This window comes from Geotrypetes seraphini, chromosome 4, assembly GCF_902459505.1.
Source record: "Geotrypetes seraphini chromosome 4, aGeoSer1.1, whole genome shotgun sequence".
NCBI classification, from domain to species: Eukaryota; Metazoa; Chordata; class Amphibia; order Gymnophiona; family Dermophiidae; genus Geotrypetes; species Geotrypetes seraphini.
Window position 1 is genome coordinate 72,341,431 of NC_047087.1, and position 22,367 is coordinate 72,363,797.

The 22,367-nt window shown below is 40.0% G+C and overlaps 1 protein-coding gene across 1 annotated transcript in view; it reads right to left on the reverse strand.

Annotated features, from left to right (window-relative positions):
* The window catches only part of EPHA6 (EPH receptor A6), an 895,964-nt gene that overhangs the window by 421,815 nt on the left and 451,782 nt on the right, over nt 1–22,367 (reverse strand). Inside the window, exon 4 of the mRNA XM_033941517.1 lies at nt 11,282–11,437. Within this exon, the coding sequence (XP_033797408.1) occupies nt 11,282–11,437 (156 nt within the window). The remainder of the gene's footprint in view (nt 1–11,281; nt 11,438–22,367) is intronic.

The following is a 22,367-nucleotide window of genomic DNA, read 5'->3' on the forward strand; positions in this document are numbered from 1 at the left end:
TTTACCTACCTTGCCCAATCAACACAATAAAAAAACTACAGACCGTCCAGAACACAGCCCTCAGACTCATATACTCACTCAGCAAATACGACCACATTACCAAAGCATACATAGAATCTCACTGGCTACCAATAAAAGCAAGAATACAATTCAAACTCTACTGTCTCCTATTCAAAGTAACCCACGGCGCGGCACCCAGCTACCTAAACAACCGTTTTCACTACTATCTCTTATCCAGAAGAAGGAGAACACAGAACATTTTCACCTACCCTCCTCTCAATGGTACTCGACGTAAGAAACTTTATGACAACCTACTAGGGACACAGGCAGCTAATATTGACTCCGACATCTCAAAATTACTGATCGAAATTACAGACATAAAAGAGTTCCGAAAAGAAATAAAAACACTACTGTTCAAAAAATATCTCCCATCAATCTAAACCGCCATCTAATGAGTTCCCAACCAATTCCTTTGGGAATAGAATCTCTTTATCCAACCCAAACTAAACACCCCTACTGTCCATATCATCAACATTAATTAACCAACATCATGCAATCATCAAAACAATAAATACACCTCCACTTAGAGGCATATGATGCTACTCTCCATCCGAAGAAACTTGACTCAGCTCATGTAACATCTTTTGTAATCTAGAATATATTGTAATTCTTATTCTCCACCAGTTGTAAATTGACTCAGTTGCTATGTAACATCTCCTGTGATATTGAATGTACTGTAATTCTTCACTATTACCTGTAATTAACACTTCTCCTGTAATGTAATTCTACTGGAAATGCCCAGATATCTTCTTTATTGTAATCCGTGGCTATGTTATATCTGCTGCGATATTGAATGTATTGTAACTCTTCACTGTTACTTGTAATCTACTCTTCTCCTGTAATGTAATTCTACTGGAAATGCCCAGATATCATCTTTATTGTAATCCGCCTAGAACCGCAAGGCACAGGCGGAATAGAAATCCCTAATGTAATGTAATGTAATGTAATGTAATGTATAGGGCAGTGCACATGTTTAAGTATCAATGCAGTGATTACAGGTGCTTATGGGCATGGGTCCTCCTCTCTATGGGTCCCTAACCCACCCCCAAGATGACTTAAGCCGCCTCTGTGCTGGACGACTAGGCTTTCCTATGCCAGGCGGCCAGGAGATGATGTTCTGGAGGCTGAATTTTAAAGGTGTGATTAATATTTTTATGGATATGGGGGGGTGTCGGTGATCACTGGGGTGGTGTGTGGGGTGTCTGTATTATGTGTTTTCAGTGCTTATCTGGTGAGTTTAGGTGGGTTTTTGTGACTTAGACCATGTTTTACATGGTCTAAGTCATAATGTCCAAGTTCCGTTGATTGTGGGCTGTATAACTTTCAGTTAAACGTGCTGTACGACTAAGTCTAAGCTGGTCCACGTCCCGCCCAACTCCCACCCTCGACATTCCTCCCGAAACGCTCCGTTTAGCTTTGGTCGTTCAGCGGCATTATGAAGGCCTAGGTTATTTAGAAATATGTCCAAAACCCGTTTTTAGTATTGGCAGTTGGATGTTTTTGAGAAATGTTCATCCAAGTGCCGACTTAGGCTGGTTTTTGGACGTATTTCTCTTTTGATTATGAGCCCCTTAGCTTATAGCTCAACGGCTACCCAACCGTTTCACTGGCAAGTTTCCTCAGAGGCTGATACTCTTCAAAATTCCATTATTTTCTCATATTGCTTTTGGGTCCGATTATTACGGAGAATCTCCCCGCACCACTCCTGTTCAACACCTTATAAAGAGGGCAATGTAAATCAAATAATGGTGAAATGTGAAATGTTAATGCTGGGCAGTCAAAACAGGAGTAGACAATTGTGATTCATGAGAGCCGCAGTGTGTAGTTATCAAGATATCCAAAACTGCATGTGATTCATTTGCTTTCATAGCCTAATGTTGTATGCAAATATATCTCATCCATATTCGGTGTGAATTTCATGAAAATCAGGCCTGTTTGCAGCGCTAAAGGACCAGATTTGCTTTCTCTTGGGTTACAGTGTGCTTGCTTCATTTTTCAAGCTCAGCCAGGAGAGGAGGGACTCCATGGTGGTGACATTTTTTTTAGATGTTTTAATCACAGATAACTTGACCCACTGATAATTGAAGCAAAGTAAAATCTAGTTCACCTTGGAACTATGTGGATTTTGTTCCATTTGGCAGCAGGGGAATCTTAAAATGTGATTGTATTAAAAAGAAATATGATCAAACTTGGCAGCATTTGTGCAGGGTTCCTAAAGTGACATGGAGGCTTATTTTCAAAAGAGAAAAACACCCAAAACGTGGCACAAAGCAGCAGATGGACACTTTCGTTGGTGAAACATCCAATTCACTATTTTCAAAACCCACTCTAACTAGTACGCTTGTGATGGAACGTGTGAGCTCCCCAGATGCACCAAAAACCTACTATATGTACCTACATATAGGTGATAGCTATAGCCATAGGTCTGCAGATGTCACCTATATGTAGGTACATATAGTAGGTTGTTGGTGGGTTTTGCAGGGCTTCCCATACAATGTAAGGGTATAATGGAGAGATGTATCTTGGAACTTTTATGTGAAGTTCACTGCAGTGCTCCTAGGGTGACCCTTAGGAAGGATATGGCGTTACTCGAGAGGGTTCAGAGGAGAGCGACACGCTTGATAAAAGGGATGGAAAACCTCTCATACGCTGAGAGATTGGAGAAACTGGGTCTCTTTTCCCTGGAGAAGAGGAGACTTAGAGGGGATATGATAGAGACTTATAAGATCATGAAGGGCATAGAGAGAGTAGAGAAGGACAGATTCTTCAAACTTTCGAAAAATAAAAGAACAAGAGGACACTTGGAAAAGTTGAAAGGGGACAGATTTAAAACGAATGCTAGGAAGTTCTTCTTTACCCAACGAGTGGTGGACACCTGGAATGCGCTTCCAGAGGGAGTAATAGGGCAGAGTACAGTACAGGGGTTTAAGAAAGGATTGGACAATTTCCTGCTGGAAAAGGGGATAGAGGGGTATAAATAGAGGATTACTGCACAGGTCCTGGACCTGTTGAGCCGCCGCGTGAGTGGACTGCTGGGCATGATGGACCTCAGGTCTGACCCAGCAGAGGCATTGCTTATGTTCTTATGTTCTTATATGCTAGCTCCCCATATATCTTAATGGCTTGTTTTCGTGTATTTTTCCCTTGGAAGGTTTTACAAAAATTTTTATTTTATTTTTATAATAGTCCTATAAGATAGACATACTGAACTCAGAAATGCCCAGCAAATGAATGTTTTCAAAACAAAAAGTAGGACATTTTTCTTGGGACAATTTTCCTAAAATGTACAAAATTGAATTTAGATGTCAAATTGAAAATACCCCTGATGATATTTAATAGGAAAGGTAAAATAGCTTTTTCATCAAAATATTGCACATGCCACTCTTCCTTCTGGATCCATATTGTTATTCTGGGGCAATGTCTCCAAATGAGTTAATTTTGTACACAAACAAAATGACAAAAAGGAAGACTAGAGGGAAATGAAATAAAAAATACAAAATCATTCCAGTGTAGAAATATACCTTTTATACCCCCGTAAATATGATACTAAAGTGAAAGAAAAACCTCAGATCAACAGAGAGGTGTACCCACAGTCTTCCAGGCAAAAACTTTCGCAAAAGTTAAATACTGGCAGGTGGGAGCCTAAAAATAGCCAAGAAAAGAATAGTGAAAAAACATTGGTATTAACTACTGGCCAACGATCGTTTTGTGGAATAAACCACTGCTTCAGGGCCAACATTCCAGGCTATCGATTCGCAGTTCCAATCTGCTGTTGAAAATTGATAGCCTGAAGTGTTCGTGAAAACTGTGAATCGATAGCCTCGAGTGTTGGCCCTGAAGCAGTGGTTTATTCCACGAAACGATAGTCGGCAAGTGGTTAATACCAGTGTTTTTTCACTATTCTTTTCTTGGCTATTTTTAGGCTCCCACCTGCCAGTATTTAACTTTTGCAAAAGTTTTTGCCTGTGATGTCAGGGTGGAAGAGTGTGGGTACACCTCTCCATTGATCTGAGGCTTTTCTTTCACTTTATTATCATACATACTGGAGCATAAACAGTGTATTTCTACACTGGAGTGATTTGGGTTTTTTTTTTTAAATTTAATTTTGTACATGCCATACCAGGAATGAACCTCAAGCCAGAGTATGTGGAACATGATCTCTGCTTTTAAAAGATTTTGATGACCCTCTTTCTTTTAACTGTCTGATCTCCAAAAGAGTACTATTATGTGCATTTCAAGTAGAGACACTTTTTGGCTGGAGTTTGTACATTACAAGAATGTGATAGCAATGCCAACAATACAAAATTTGAATGTTTCTTTGTAAAACTTTAAAGCATGAATTAATGCTTGCTTTTATTCCCATGAATAAGAAAAAAATATATGAATTATGTTTGGGGTGTTTGCAAAGAATAGAACTGCCTGCCTGCCTACAGATGCTGGAAAAACAGACACCCTTCTTACTCAAGGGCCCTCATGACAATTTGCATGACGCTTAAATAGCTTTTTAATTGCCATTAAATTATGCTGGCTAAACTGTGATTTCATGCAAATATTAAGCTGTAATGACATGCAGTGAATCATTTAGTAAGATTTACAACTTGGAACAAAGAGGGACAATTTATTCTAATCCTCAAATTCAAGTAAATTATGTGTCACCGGGCCTTTTCATGAATGTGGCCTGATTGCTTCGTTATCATTTATAAATTAAACCAAGATTATATAACACACAGAAAAAAAATAACCTCAGCATAAAGAAGTACTATGCAGAAATCTATAAGCAAGGCACTCAGGATTTCCTGTGCTCACAATTATTTTTACTAACTGAAATATTTATTGGGCTATATTTAGAGGCAAGTTTTCTATAATAAAAAGCACTGAGGAACATTAAGCCAAACATATATTTCAACTGGATGCTGCTTTAGTAAAATGAAACTCAGCTGTGACAGAGTTTCAGATGGATGTTGTTTCTGGTATTGATTTCCTGCTTAGGATATTATGAGGGGCATTTTCAATATGACGTCTAAATCTGAGTTTAGATATTTTGCGGAACACATACAAAAATCCAATAATGAACATGACCATTTCCAAAAGATATTTTGTTTAAAAAAATTACTATTTCTCAGATGTCCTTGTCCTCAGTGCATCTATCTTTTTGAACCATTTTTGAAAAAAAAATAAATGTCCCAAAATAAAAATCACATAACAAGCCATTGGGATGCAGGAGGGTCCAGCAGTTTTAGTAGACTGGCCACACAGACATCCCAGCAGAATAGTGGGGCACCCTAGAGGACACTGCAGTGAACTTCACATAAAAATACCCAGATACACATTTTAACATAATCTCCTTATATTGTATGATCAGTCCTCTAAAACCCACCCAAAACCTACTGGACCCAACTGTATACCACACCAATAGCTTTTATGCCTAAAGGTGCCACCTATATAGTAACATAGTAAATGACATAAGACCCGAATGGTCCATTCAGTCTGCCCAACCGTACACACTCTATAAATTAATAATTTAATTTAAATGGTCCTTTTTCTTAGATATTTCTGGGTCAGAAACCCAGAACTCTGCAAGGTAGTGTGCTTAGGTTCTATCTACTGGAGTCTCCATCAAAACTCACTACAGCCCATCTAAACCATCCCAGCCATCAAAGCCCTCCCCAGCCCATCCTCAGCTGAATGTCCACATAAGGGGCACAGACTGTGCAAGTCTGCCCAGTACTGGCCTTAGCTCCTTCAATATATATACCCATTATTTTCTGATTAGAGATCCTCTGTGTTCATCCCACACTTGTTTGATCTCTGTCACCATTTTCCCCTCTACCACCCAGTGGCGTACCTAGCATATGTGACACCCGGGGCCCATCATTTTTTGACCCCCCCATCTATATGAAAAATATGATTTTTAGTAACAATCCACATATCGCACAACAAGAGTGTACCTAGGAAAAGGCAGCATCTTAAACACGGCAGTGAGCACTAGAACACCAACACATACATTGTAAAACTAAACAAGCCAGATCCTGCATAGTCAATTGATCCTGTACAGTCGATGCTATCAGAAAGCCATGTTCCTTTCATACACACAGACAGATACACCCTCGCCCAATATGGAATAATCACAAATTAAAAATAGAAATATGTAGACAAAAGTTAAACTGAACCGCCAAGAAACCAGACTCTGCATACATTTCAACACTACAATACCACAAACAGTAATACATGTCCTCTAATACTGTGCAAAATATACAGACAGTAGATGTAAATTTGAAAAAACTGATACATAACAATCACCACTTTACAAATTAACAAATAAAAATAAAACAAATAATGAGAAATAAGAAAATACCATTTTTTTGGACTAATCCCTGTAAGCTCGGTCCCCATCCCTGCAAACCACATGATTCCATCCACACAAGCCTTGAATTGTTTTATATTGAACTTATTATATTAAAGTATAAAAAGAAACAATATTCTGTACAATTGTCAATTTATAAATAAGCGTCTTCCCCCACTCTCTCTTCCCCATTTCCCTTCAGCATCCTCAGCCCACTCTCTCTCCACTTTCCTTCAGTGCATGCACATAAAAACAAGCAAGTAATTTTATATCATTTTCATTCTATTCATTCATAGAAATTAAAGTCTAAATAATGCCAGTCACATAACAAAACATGATTTTACAAAAATAATTCCCTGCACAGTCAAGCCAGCAAGGATTACTAGATGTCTTTCAGCAGCTCCCCTCCCTCCCTCCCCCTTACCTTCGTGGCCAAGTCAAAATGATCTACCAACAATAAAATTTTAAAAACACAAAGCACACTGTACGCAGAGAAAATGTTAATTATCATTTATATTCTGCGGGTTTTCAAAAAGGTCAAGGCAATGTCTTTATGCAATGTCTTTATGCAATGACTTTATGCAATGTCACCTCAGTAACAACTATACAAAAATAGATAAATATACCCCCTCCCTTTTTACTAAACCACGATAGCGTTTTTTAGCGCAGGGAGCTGCGCTGAATGCCTCATGCTGCTCTCAACGCTCATAGGCTCCCTGCGCTAAAAAACGTTATTGCGGTTTAGAAAAAGGGGGCCATAGTGCAAAATATAGAGAGCACATATAAATTCTCAAAACATTTTGATCACTAAATTGAAAATAAAATCATTTTTCCTACCTTTGTTTGGTAATTTCATCAGTCGATGGTTGCACTTTATTCTTCTGACTGTGCTTCCAATATTTCTTCCCTTCTTTCAGCCTCCTGTATGCTTCCTCTCCTCCAGACCTCATTCCCTCCCCAAACTTTTTCTTTATCTCACCCTGCCCCCTTCTTTCTTTCTCTCTCCATGCCCCCTTTCTTTCTGTATATCTGTTTTTCTCTCTTTCTCTTCGTGCCCCATTTCTTTCTTTGTTTCACCCTGCCCCCATCTTTCTTTCTCGCACCATGCCCTCTTTCTTTCTCTGTCTTTCTCTCTCTCTCTCTGCCCCATTTTTTTTCTTTTTCTTTGTTTCACCCTGCCCCCTTTCTTTCTGGCTCCCTGCTCTACCCCCACCCATTTCTTTCTTTCTCCCTCCCCCATGCCACCGCCTTTGGGAAAATGCTGCCACCACCGCCATCGGGAACAGGCCGGCTCCGAGTTCATCGTGCTTCTCTTCCCTGCGGGGCCGACCAACTCTCGCCACCCGACGTCAATTCTAACGTCGGAGAGAACGTTCCGGGCCAGCTAGGCAGCGATTGGCTGGCCCAGAACGTCCTCTCCGACGTAAGAATTGATGTCGGGTGGCGAGAGTTGGTCGGCCCTGCAGGGAAGAAAAGAAGGGAGAACTCGGCCGGCTTGTTCCCGATGACTGCAGTGGAAGCCTTTCCCCGACGGCAGCCTATTCCCCGGTGGGTGGCCAGCTGTGCACCCCCTTGGGGCGTCCACCCGGGGCGGACCGCCCCCCCCACCCCCCTTGGTACGCCTCTGCTACCACCTCCCTCGGGAGTGCATTCCATGCATCATCCATCCTCTCTGTAAATAATTTCCTAACATTACTCTTGAGTCTACCACCTCTCAACCTCAAATTATGCCCTCTGGTTTTACCATTTTCCTTTCTCTGGAAAAGATTTGAAAAGGAAAATGATAAAACCAGAGGGTATAATTTGAGGTTGAGAGGTGATAGTGTAGTTTTTTGGTGGGTTTTGGAGGGCTCACACTTTTCACAAGTATACTAGTTATAGTGGAATATGGGCCTGGATCCCCTTCTCTGCAGACCACTGCACTGACTACTACGCTACTCCTGGAGCCTGCTTGCTTCTCTACTAGGACTGGCCATAACACCTGAAGCTATCATACAGGCAGCTATGTATTGTTTCATTCACATCTTTGGGAGTGGGGATAGGTGGTGGGTGGGAGGTGGTCAGTGACCACTGGGGGAGTGTGGAGAAGCCATGCCTTCATCCCTCCAGTGGTCATCTTATCAGTTAGGACAGCTTTTAGGCACTTATTCACTGTTAGAACTAGTCTAGCCCCAAATATTCAAATTATACCCTGGAGATTTTCTATAATGTTTGATTATTGCAGAAAAATGTTCAAATCATAAGCTTACCTTAGCCCCACCCACACCATGCCTATAACATGTCCCTTTGAGATTTAGATGAACAATATAGAAATCCATGAAAAAACAGCAAATTGGAAGGGTTTGGTGAGAAAAACGTCCATCTGCCTTTTTATGCCACTTTTTAGAAGTTTTTTGTTTTTTTTTAATGGGCCCCTATATCACAGACAAATCAAAAATATCTACAATTAAATAATAAAATATACTGAGAGCTGTCTTCCATGGCATAGAACAAGTGTCTCCAAACTATGGCCTGCCAACTTAATTTCTCCAGTGGAGTCCATTTTTTTGCCCACCTTTTCCTGCCTGCAACTGAAACAATTCTGTAAAAGAAGTTTTATTTTGTGGACAACAGCAGCAAAGGCAACTAGGCTGGCAGGGCTCCCTGGCTCTAGAAGAAGATCATGGAACTGTTAGCATGACCACAAACTCTGAGGACCTAACCAACACACACACACACACACACATATACACACACACTTCCTCACTGGCCAAACCCCTATGGGCTATTTTACCTCAAGTTGTGTTATTTAGCATAGGATAACAAAGCAAAGTAGACCTGCAAATGTTCATTTAAGTCTCTCTTGACATAGCTTTGTTTCAGCAGATCTGCCTTTGTCAGAAGAAACATTCCTTAAGATGAAATCTTATGAAAAATGCACTTAGACCAACAATTCCAGTCTCGGGAAAAAGTAGAGAACACCGTGTTGAGAGAGACTTATATGATTGTGTTTGCCCTCTGATGGGACTTCGTTTTGTGTTTCTATTGTTTGCTTCATGGGATGCTTTTTCTCCTTTCATGTCTTCTGGGATTTAGTATAGGATCTCAATTTATAAAATGAGATCATGTGCTAAAATAATACAACTTTTGGAAAAATAACATGTCAATGGTAGCCCATGTTGATAACTTCCACTTTTAGGACTAAATATATGGCGCTGAAAAAAATCTGTGCCCAGAAAAAGTTATATACTATAAGCCACGCTTAAAGTTAGGCATGGTTTATAGACTAGCCTGGGAACTGTGACTGGTCCCCCTGTTTTACTAAGGTGTGCTATGTGTTTTAATGAGTGCTAAATATACACCTGTGCTAACCGCTAACGCGTCCACAGACTAATATACGCATGTTAAAGGAGCCCTAAATTTAGGTATGGTCATTTGCACCAACAAAAACGTGGTACAAATGACTGTGCCTAAATTTAGGCTGGATGCCTTTATTCTATAATTACGCATGCAATAAAGTAACATCTCTGCTCTGCCTATGAACCGCCCATTTCCATGCCCCCTTTTTTGACTTGCATGTAAAATTTAGGCATGGATGTCATTTGTAAATTAAGCGCATAATGTGATTGATTTTAATTAGCATTAATAATTGCTTGTTAAAATACCAGTTATCAGTGCTTATTAACTTGTTACTCAATTAAATTGCACATGCAATTTGAGTGCACGACCAAAACTGTGTGCACAATTTTTAGCGCTTTTATAGAATTTGGGGGTTAGTGTGTTCCTCCCCCTAACACCAGTCCTCCTTACTCTGAAATGTGCTATGTGATGCTATAAAAATGTAGGTTTATTTCCTCTATTACACATTCTTTTATGCAGATTAGAAACTTTGAGGAAAAAGTTCAACAACATTCTGTTAGAATGGACTCTATTGAAAAATGGTTTCTGATGTGAAGGTTTTATCTAATCAACATTTTGGGGACACAAATTTGCTAATAGGGAAGATAGAAAATTTGGAAAACGTAAATAGAAACTTTCATTTGAGATTTCTTAATTTTCCTGTTTCCAGGTCAATTGTTTTTGACTTGTGTTTTGAAATATTCAGAAACCAGTATGCCACCAGTACAAAAATTGTATTAAGTAAACAATTAAAACTGAAGAAGTTGTGGCTGAAGAACCTGGTGTATTGGATCTCACTGAGATTCTAGAATCATCTCAACTGGAGATTACAGGCAAAGCCACTTTTCTAGTAACATTTGTGTTTATACAAGACAAAGAGATGATTATACGACTGTTTTATAGATCTGAGAATGTTGTTTTCTCTGTACTTAAAATTGCAGTTTTTCCAGATGTTTCTAAATGGATGCAATCCAGACTTAAGAAATTTTTGGCTTTACTTCAATCTGTTTTGAGTTTGGGAGCTACCTTTCAACTGTGCTTTCCATGTAAATGTTATATTCTTTATCAAAATAGTAGATGTGTTCTATGAACCAGATCAATTATAATTTTTCTTGGAAGGCAAGGCTATCTCAAGGACCCCTAATAATGATGGATAGAATTCTGGTCATTTGGAATTTGATTAACAGGTTGTATCTCTGCATTTCTTTGAGATTTTTTCATGTTTAATTCCAACTTCCCCTGGATTTTGTTCAAGGCCTCCTCTTATTATGCAGACTACATAATATAATTAATTTTGTTTTATCTTTTTTTCTTCTATAACAGTATCTTGAATTTCTTTTTTCAAAGTGTATTCTTTGATGTAAAACTAAATGCAATAAAAAAAGAAAAATACAGGGATTCTAGGCATAAATGCCATGAAGTAATATTACCCTCCTTGAAATGTGAATTTTTCTGCTCTTCTCAAGAAGACTTCCAAATGTAGAAGAAAATTAGACTTACTAGTACATGCCATTGTAGGTGGATCTTTCTCTGCTCTGAAGTAACCTTTTTCACACTGGCAGACAGACGTTGCATCACTGTAAGTGAAACTATGTGGAGGACACTTGGAACACTTTATATTTCCAGCAAAAGCTTTATAGAAACTGGGCCTGCAAGCTGAAACGAGATTAAAAGAAAAAGCAACTTGTTTATTTAATTACAATGTTAAAATTATGACTGCTGTGGTTCTATTGCATTTGATGTTGTCCATTCATCATGTATTTCACCGCTTTCTCCTTTTGTCTTTTGCTAACGTTCAAAAAATTTAAATAGGGTGAAAAATTGGAGAAAACAAACCAGTCTGAGATGAGAAAAACATGTTTGAAGGTTTGCTGGTTTCTGGATTACTGAATAAAACTCAGTATGTCGAGAGCAGAATTGCTCTCTGTTTTCTCTTATCCAATAGACCTTCAATAAGTGAGTAACCCTGGATCCAGCAGATGCTGGCTATTTGGTAGCCTAACATTTTAATTCATTCCCTTTTCTACTGTGGTTCTTAACGCCTTTTTCTTACTATGCTAAACCAGTGCTTCCTAAAGTGTGGGTGGCAACCCCATATCTGGTCAAAAATCAGCATATGGGGGTGTGACCAGGCTGGTAGGAAAAATAAAACATCATCAGCCCTGCTTATAGTTGAATCATGCTAAAACTAGGCTTGCATGGGTCCTTGTGATGCAATGAATAACAACATCACACCACAGTTCAAAACAAAGGAAGGAAAAGTGGTACAGATAGTAAGGTAGATCTTGAAAAACATATATGTCTCTGGCCTCCAAAATGAGGTTGCAGCCATAGCAAGTTTGGTAACCAATGTAGTAGAGAATGACACAGTAATAAAATTCATCACCGTGCCTGTCCCTGAGGATAACCGCGAGAAGCAATCATGTGTCATTCTTTAGTGTCTATCTCAACTTCAATCCTTCTTCAGCAGCATTCTTCAATGCAAGGCTTGAGGGTCAGTGGTTGTTCCCATTCATACTCTGATTCTTCCATCTCTCCTTAAAGAATGACAAGGAGATGGTTTCCTGTGGTTATCCAAGGGGATGGGAATGGTGATAAATTTTATCACCATGTCATTTTCTACATGTAGTCATAGCTGAGTGGTTAAGGCAATGGACCTGAAATCCATTAAGTTCTTGCACAAGTTCAAATCCTGCTGACTATGGGCCTGCTCATTTCTCTGGACCTTTGGCGTGACCCAATAAGGCTTGCTCTGAATTGCTTTGGCCTGACCCAATAAAGCTTGCTCTGAATTGGTAGCATGGAATGTTCCTACTCTTTGGGATTTTGCCAGGTACTAGTGACCTGGATTGGCCACTGTGAGAAAGAGCTACTGGGCTTGATGGACTATTGTAAGGCTATTCTTATATTCTTATGTTCATTTAGTAATATCTATGATAAAACCTTTTTTTTTTTTTAATATATCATCAACTGGAAAAAAAATAAAACTGAAAAATAAACAGTTATCTTTATTTAGTATAGAGAAATACCCATCCCAAATTTCCTTAGCATGGTTTATAAAATAGATAATTAAACAAAAGTATACAAATAGCATAATATAACAAGACAACAACACAACCACCATAGAACAATAAACATACCCCCTCCCACCCTTTACTAAGCCATGGTAGAGGTTTCTACTGCAGCCAGGAGTGCTAAATACTTGGATGCTCATAGGAATTTTATGAGCGGCGGAACATTTAGCTCTCTAGGCTACAGTAGAAACCTCTATCATGGCTTAGTAAAAGGGGGGAGGGGGAGGGGAGATAATCAACAGAGCATAAAAATTAAGGAAATCATTTTAGATGGGTTAGGTGCCATTTCCACATGCAACAAGTGCAAGTATATGACAGTAGTTCTTCATGGATTATAATGTTAATAGGTGTTTGACAAGGATGAGACTTATCAACATATATGTGCAACCATTTTGTCATTTACTGACAGGACTTGGAGTTCCATATAAAGTATATGCTGATGACTTTATAAATTACAGAGTTGCTTTTGTAGCTGTTCCAAGTTGTGCAAAATACGACTGCAAGAATACAGATATTGTTAATTGTTTTCTTCGCACAACTCCATTATTACGTATTAGCTATCAATTGTTTAGCAAATTAAAATCAAAATACTTGCATTGCTGCACAGATCTTTATGTAATGAGACCTCAATAGTCAATACCACCTCTATTGACCTCCTAGAGCTTTGAGATCTGAGAACGAGTGCTTATTGGATGGTCTAACACACTGGCCCTCTTTTACAAAGGCGCGCTAAACGTTTTAGCGTGGATTTAGCACGTGCTAAATTAACATGTGCGCTAACTGCTAATGCATCCATAGGATAACATGCATGTGTTAGTGTTTAGTGCGTGTTTAGCGTGCACTAAAAAGCTTAGCGCACCTTTGTAAAAGAGGGGGACTGACAGGTTTATTTAAATGAGACTCATTATTGGGCCTTTTCAGTAGCGGCTCCTATTTTATGGGACAACTTAGATTTGCATTTGAAAACCGAAGAAACACTGTTTTGGAAACAGCTCAAAGCATTCTTTTCCAACAGGTGTTTGTCACCATGTAGAATTATGCTTGAGGAAATGTTTTGAACATGGTCAATAGTCATTTTTAGGTGACTGATTAAAAAAATAAAATAAGGACCCTTTTACTAAAACGTGATACAATTTGCAATTACCATGGCTTAATGAGGGATTTTATTGTACAGTAGCTGCAAATCTAAAGTGCCACCTATTTTTGATCGCAGGTCATGTGTTAACTCTCAGATCGAAGCACTGCATTTGCTTCCAGTTAAACTGGAGGCAGTAAGTGGTCCCACATTGTCCATTTTAGGCAGTTAGAGCAAAGTAAGGCTAGGGTTACCATGTGACCAGATTTCTCCGGGCATGTCCTCCTTTTGGCGCTGACTTAGGGCGTGTGAGTGAATTTTGTATTTGCCCTGATAGGGCCTTATTTGTCCGGGTTTTAGCATTGCATGGGGCAGCAGCAGTGGCGGGGGGGGGGGGCAGCACTGTGCTGCTCTGGAGGACCCAGCTGCAGTAGTCATCATGCAGACGCACAGCCTCATAAACATGCCGGCTGGTCACCTGATGCTGCGCTGGAACCTCCTCTTTCCTTTTCTCCCTTCCACCTCGTGCACACACAGTGCAGTGCATGCCGGAGGCCTGAGATCGGCGAGGAGAGGTGAAGAAACCTTTAGAAAAGTCATGAAAAAGAGAGGCCAGCCTGGAGTCAGACCCACAGAGGAGAGGAAGACGGCAGTATGAGCAGTTCATGTTAAATTGATCATTTAATGTTAAATTCATGCTTTCTGGCTTGAGACTGTTACTCTGAAAATCATTTTGTTTTATCTCCCTTCCCTTCCCTTCTCTTCTCTCCCCACCCCTTCCCCAACTTATGGGGTCCAGCACATCCATCTCCCCTCCCCTGCTCTTCACCCCTCTGGACCCTCCCCTCACACACAGGGCAGCAGTGGCAGCCAGTCATCAGAGGCAGCGCTGCAAACAGGCTGCTCACGGCCAGCCTCGGCAGTTCCTTTCACCTGCCGGGGCTGGCCGTGAGCAGCCTGTTTACAGCGCTGCCTCTGATGACTGGCTGCCACTGCTGCTTCAGGTAAGTGAGGGAGAGTATGTGTGTGTTTGGGGGGGGGGAAGGTTTAAGGGTCAGGACCACTCTTTTTGATGATTTGTAGGATGGATGGAGGGACTGGGGGGGGGGGGGTTGTGGATGCAGAACCCAAGGTGAGAGGAGTTAGGAGTTGAAAACACTCCGTAGGCGCAAGACTGGCTTGATAAATATAGGCCTGTAAAATGCTGGCCTACATTTAAGGTTTTAAAACAGTTGTGATTCTATCAATGGTGCCAATGCGTGATTGACATATGATCAGCGGCCATTTTTAAGTGACCATTGATACCGGTGCTGTTAATAGAATCCAAATTCTAGTAACAGTGCCTACATTCAGCTGATGCCTCCAAAAATGGCCCAATGAATCACGCATAGGCACCATTAAGAGAATTGTGATTTATGTCTAACAAAGTCACAAATAATGCAAGCCAGGCTTTTGCATGTCTAAATTACTGGCACCTATGTTTGATGAGAATCATGTCTACAGAGGCGCATCGCAGTGCCTAAGGTCATTTCTGGTATAAACCACGCTTACTTTAGCCATAGGTGCCGTTAGGTGCCTCTGTAGATGCAATTATGACATCTTTTTTATAAGTGCCTGTGTACTCCTACATTTTTTTAATGGGCCCCTTATACAAAGCCGTGGTAGCGAATCCCATGCAACAAAAGTGACACATTCAATTCTAATGGGCTACGTTGCATTTGACATACTAGTACTCGCCACAGCATCTTTGTAAAATGGGCCCTATATGAGCCCTTATAGCTACTAGTTTTGGCAGTAAGGCCCATCCCGGGCATCCTATACAGAATCGGGCCTACACCCACCCAAACTAAACCCAATTCTGTAACCGACGTTCATGTTGCAGATGCCGGTTACAGAATCGGGTTTGTTTAGACGCGGCCGCTATACTTAATCACAGCAAAGAATTTCCCTGCCGCAGTTAGTATAGCGGCCGTGGCTACAGCTGCCAGTCTCCCCCTCCCCACCCGATGATCATGGCAGGAGGGTTCCCAACCCCTCCTGTCCACAGAACCCCACCATCACCAGCAGGAAGGTGCTGAACCCTTCCTGCCGGTAGGCCCTGCTCCCCCTGAAGATCGCCGGCAGGGGGGTACCCAACCCCTCCTGGTGGACCCCCCCTAATGACCCCCCCAACAAAATCCCCCACCCCTGAACCCCCCCTCTGGCTTACCCACAAGTTGGCTGGACGAGTCCTCGCACCATCCGGCCAGCAGGCCCGCCTCTGTCCAAATTAGGCGGGCCCACCCCTCCCCTGCCCAGCCCACAGGATCCTAGGGCCTGATTGGCATTTTCATCTACTCATCAGCAAGAACTGGTATCAGCTGTTCATGTGGAGCTGGGATTTGGCATTCAAATAAAGTGAATAATAAGTCAAATTAATGACTTTAACAAGCATTAATTGGAACTTAGACATCCATATACTGGACGCGATCCTCAAAACTGACACCTGCAATTTCATGGACGCCCTTTGGAAAAAGTCACGCCTAACAGGATAGGCATGGGAGTGGCTTTGAAATAGACATCCATTTACAGAACCGCATGCTGCTGAGCGTGCTAACACATCTACCTAATGCCTAAAATGTAGGTATTGGAAAGCCAGGGCCCTCTTTTACAAAGGCGCACTAAGCGTTGTAGTGCAGATTTAGCACGCACCAAATCAATGCGTGTGCTAATCCTAACGCATCTATAGGCTAACATGCACACATTAGCATTTAGCATGTGTTTAGTGTGTGCTAAAAAGTTTTGCACACCTTTGTAAAAGAGGTGGCAGGTCTACTTTTGAGCATGAGCAGGGCACTAGGTAGACGCGAGTTAGGTGGATGTGACTTACATGTCAGTTAGGCGTCCACATAAAGGTGAACAGGGCTTTATTTTTGGGGCTAAAGAGGACTACAGGTTGCTATTAAGGTCAAAATATGTTTAATAATGCATTACTTAAGCAAAGCGCATTAAAAAAATATATTTATATATATAGCATACTAAACTTCTATTTTGGGGGTAAAGAGGACTCCTATTGATAATAATAGAAATAGATGTTTAATAATGCATTACTCAAGCAAAGCACATGAATAAAATATATATATTGCATATTAAACCTCATTTCCAAAAGGTTAAGAAAAGAAAAAGAGATACACTACTCACAATGGCTGTGTTTCAGAGTAAGTGGACGTGTCTGATGCACAATCTTGACATCATTGTGACATCATCAATAAGCACCTAGATGGCAGTATGTCACTAAAAATAATAGGACTCCCTATCTCAACAAAAGTTCCTATGGCTCAGTGGCTAAAGGCATATTTTCTATTTTCCACAGATTCTAATTCCACCCCCCCTCCCCAAAGTACCTAAACAGCTTCTTTTGGTCTCATAAGAGAGAATGGATTGTGGACTTTGTCATTTACATTTGTACTTTACCCTTTCCAGGGTCCAGAGGGAAACTTATTTTTACCAAGAGATGGTTATGATGTCCTAAGGTATTATCTCACATGGCAGGAACCCCTGCCTAAAAAAAGTGCTTGTGACTAAGTAGTTAAAAGCACTGTTTCCATCATCCAAAGGTTATGAGTTCAAATCCCAAGTAAGGTCAGATACCCCAGCACACATTCTTATTTTTAATAGCATTCTGCCATCTAAAGATTGTGCATCAGACACATTCACTTGCTCTGAAGCACAGACATTGTGAGTAGTGTATTTCTTTACCTTTTGGAAGTGAGGTTCAGTATACAATACAGTAAAACCTTGGTTTGCAAGCATAATTCATTCCAGAAGCTTGATTTTAATCCAAAGCACTCGTATATCAAAGCGAATTTCCCCTTAGGAAATAATGGAAACTCAGACGATCCGTTTCACAACCATAAAACTTTAATACAAAATACTATACGTATTTATATTGCAAGACCTCGCTCATTTAGAACAGTCACTACACTCTTGCAGCGTCAGAGAGAGAAGAACTATCGGCTCATTTGTGATGTGTGTATACTGTATGTACTTGTAAAGCAAGACATTGCTTGTATATCAAGTTAAAATTTAATAAAATGTTTTGCATGTCTTGTAAAACACTTGCAAACTATTTACTTGCAATCCAAGGTTTTACTGTGTACATATATTTTCATGTGCTTTGCTTGAGTAATGTATTATTAAACATCTTTTTCTATCATTATCAAATAGGAGTCCTCTTTACCCCTAAAATAGAAGCATAGTATGATATATAGATATATATATATATATATATATATATATATAATGTGCTTTGCTTAAGAAATGCATTATTAAACATAAAAAATAGAAGCTCCGTTCACCTATATGCAAAAACCTTAAGCACACCTAGCAGATGCCTAAGTTGCATCCACCTTACTGAAGCCTATCTAGCGCCCAATTCACACTTAAAATAGACCTACTATTACAAGCAGACCTCTTACTAAAAAATAGAGTATTTTAGTATATAAAGGCATATACTGGGAATATAATGGGTGTCTTAGCATTTAGGGATCCTTTAACTAAGGTGTGTTAGCCGTTTTAGTGCGTGCTTAACACTAACGAGTCCATAGACTTATAATGGGCGCGTTAGCATTTAACGTGCGCTAAAACAGCTAACACACCTTAGTAAAAGGACCCCTTAGTGCATGGACTAGTTAGCTGAATATCAGCAAAGAGATAAAAATAGAGCATTCTCTCCTTTCCAAGGAAATACTGACAGTACAATGAAGTGAGAACACTTTCTAGTAAGAAACAAGCACACCTTTGTTTGGAAATGTGGGAGAGCTGGATAGCAAATTGGCTTTCTGTCTGTTTCAGCCTTGAGGGTGGGAAAAAAATTGAAGGGATTCAAAAGTTCAGTCAGAAGGTTGGATCCTTTCCTGCTTCAGATGATATACATAGCAACTGGAGGAGTTGCTAGTGGAGACTTGGTTTATTTGTTTAATCTTTCCTTGCTGTCGGGGATGGTGCCATAGCAATGGAAGCAAGTGGCTGTCATTACTACATAATAAAGAAAGGTGTTGGGTTGAGGGATGAACTGAGTATTTACCAGTTCATTTTCCACCAGTAGTAAAATTAGTGGAGGAAGCAGTTTATGGGCAGGCTCTGAAGTCCTACAGCATATGCAGCCAGAAATTCATCCTAATTAGCGCATGGAGACAGTACTCACAAATTTGTTGGAACTTGCGATAGCGTAAGAGTACAAGTAGAACAAGGCCAAGATACATTCATTGTGCAGCTTGATTTATCCTTGGCCTTTGGTACTGTAAGCTATTTGCTATTGCTTGATTAGTTGGAAAAGTTGGGGGTCCCAGGTGTGTGCTTGCATTGAAAGTTTTCTAATTGCTAGTCTCAAGTAGTTTTTTTGGGTAGGGTTTCAATTCAAATGTTTGCCTAGTTCATCATGGTATTCTTTAATATCTATTTGGCATCTTTGGCAACTGAAATGGAGATGTTTGAGTTGGAATAGTATTTGCAGACAATATCCAAATGGTGGCTCATTTTGAAATGAGAAGGGAAACACAAACTTGTTTTTTTCTTTTATATAGGATTTTTTTGGACCCCTATTCGTTTGCAAAAATTAGATAGTTCAAAATCTAATAGATGCTGGCACTGTCATCTTAAAATAGGGACTTTATCTGTTCTATTGTCCCTTGATACTAAATTTTTGGAAGTCTATATGGGGTAAAATCTATATGATATTGGAAGCTTAAATTCCATTGTCATATTATTCGGGACTCTGTTAAAACCTGAGTCCAATTAATGCAAGTAAGAATAGATGAACAACAAAAAATATTATGACTTTTGATTATGACAGGTGTGGCTATGCAGCTAATTACAAAAAACTGGAAAAATTGGGATAGACTAAATTATATCGTTTGGTGGGAAACCTTATGCCAAGTTTATAAATATGAGCGAATGCACTCAGAACAATTGGGCCACTATAACAAAATTAAAGAGATTTGGGGGCCATTAGCAAAGTTTGTAAAGAATTGATCTTTAGTATAAGCCTCTGATTTCTGAATGAATTTTACACACATCCACATACCTTATTAGTGGGCTTGTGCCCCTGCACCTGTTAATTATAATCTAAAAATTTGGTTGGCCCACTTTTTTATTTATTTATTCAATTTTCTATACTGTTTTTCCAGGGCAGCTCAGAATGGTTTACATGAATTTATTCAGGTACTCAAGCATTTTTTCCTGTCTGTCCTGGGGGGCTCACAATCTATCTAATGTACCAGGGTCAATGGGGGGGGGAGATTAAGTGACTTGCCTAGGGTCACAAGGAGCAGTGTGAGTTTGAACCCACAACCCCAGGGTGATGAGGCTGTAGCTTTAACCACTACGCCACTCTCTCCCCCATATTCAAAACATATTTCACTACTTAGTCTCTCAGAGACAGACATTCAGCCAGTGGTGTTGAGTTTATTTTTAGCCACTGCCAGAGTTATCTCTGGATATTTAATGCTGGGACCATGTCCAGGCACCAGCATTCAATATTTGGGGTTATATAGCTGGCTATCTTTTATGCAATATTCAGCATTTAACGACCAAAGTGACAGTGCATAAAGGTAGGAATATGTCTTAGGTGGTCCAATTTGTCTGCTTAATTTGAATGGTTAAATACCAAATATCGGCTCTTAATTGCATAAGTGCTGACTTTGTCCCCAGCGTGCTCACAAAATAGCCAATTTAATGGTCAGTGCTGATATCTAGCTTTTAAACTGAGATGCAGGGGAGAGCTGACAGTCACCCAGGAGCGGATGGTTTGGTGTGAGGTATCCTTGAAGGATACTATTGAAACAGGATATTTAGGGAGTCCCAGTAGAGAGGTTCCAATAATGGTGAAAGAAAGCTAGGAGGGTTTAAGAGGAAGGCAGAATAAAAGATTCAATTTTTCCCTGTCTTCTCAGCAGCCTGTAGTGTCTGTATACAAATGCTATAAGCCTAAAAAATAAAACAGGAGAATTAGGAGTATACAGTATAGCACTGAATGATGAGGTAGATATAATAGGCATCTCAGAGACCTGGTAGAAGGAGGACAATCAATGGGACACTGTATTATCTGGGTATAAATTATATTGCAAGGATAGAGTAGATCAAATTGGGGTGGGGGGTGGGGGGTTGCGCTATATGTTAAAGAGGAAATCGAATCAAATAAAATAAACATTCTGCATGACATTGATAGCAGTGTGGAATCCATATAGATGGAAATTCCATGTGTGAAGGTAGGATTATATTACTGTCCCCTGGGACAAAATGAGCAGACAGATGAAAACAATGTTTTCAGAGATTAGGAAAGCTGGAGAATTGGACAACAGTATAATAATGGATGATTTCAATTACCCCAACATCGGGAAGTGTTAGGGAGGTAAAATTCCTAGACGGCATAAATGACTGCTTCTTGGAGCAACTGGTCTGGGAACTGACAAGAGGGGGGAGCTCTTTTAGATTTGGTCCTTAGTGGAATGCAAGGCATAGTACAGGAGTTAACTGTGTTGGGTCTGCTAGGAAATAATGATCATAACGTAAAGCAAATTTGAGCTGTTAACGGGCGTGACGTTGCAAGGCGACTAAAAGGATAAAAGGAGGAAAATGGTTAAAAAGAAGCTAAAAGGATCAGTTGTAAAGGTTAGGACGGTAAACTAAGCGTGGATGCCATTTAAAAATACCATTGTGAAAGCGCAGACCAGATGCATTCCATGTATCAGCAAAGGTGGAAAGAAAAGAAAATGAGAGCCAGTGTGGTTAAAAGGTGAAGTAAAAGAATGGAAAAAGGACCGAATGAAGAAAATAAAAGGAGACATAAGCACTAGCAAGTTAGAAGCAAAGCACTGATAAAGAAAGCTAAGAAAAAATATGAAGAGAAACTTGCAAAAGAGGAAAAAATTCATAACAACTTTTTTTAGGTACATCAGAAGCAGAAAACCTGTGAGGAAATCTGTGGGACCGTTTGATCAAGGAGCAAAAGTGACACTCAGGGAGGATAAGGCAACAGTAAAGAGACTAAATATATTCTTTGCTTTAGTCTTTACGCAAGAAGATGTAAGAGATCTACCTGAACCGGAAATGCAAAGGAACTAAAATAAATCTTGGTGAATCTGAAGATGGACTAAGCCGAATCGAGAAGTTAAAAAGTGATAGATCACCTAGACCAGAAGCTATACATCCCAGGGTACTAAAATAACTCAAAAATGAAATTTATGGCCTGCTTCTAGTGATCTGTAGCCTGTCACTAAAATTGTCTGTAGTACCTGAAGACTGGAGGGTGGCCAATGTTACGCCAATTTTTAAAAAGGGCTTCAGGGGAGATCCGGGAAATTACAGACTGGTAAGCCTGACTTCAGTGCCAGGCAAAATGGTGGAAACAATTATAAAAAATAAAATTGTGGAACATGTAGACAAACAAGATTGAATG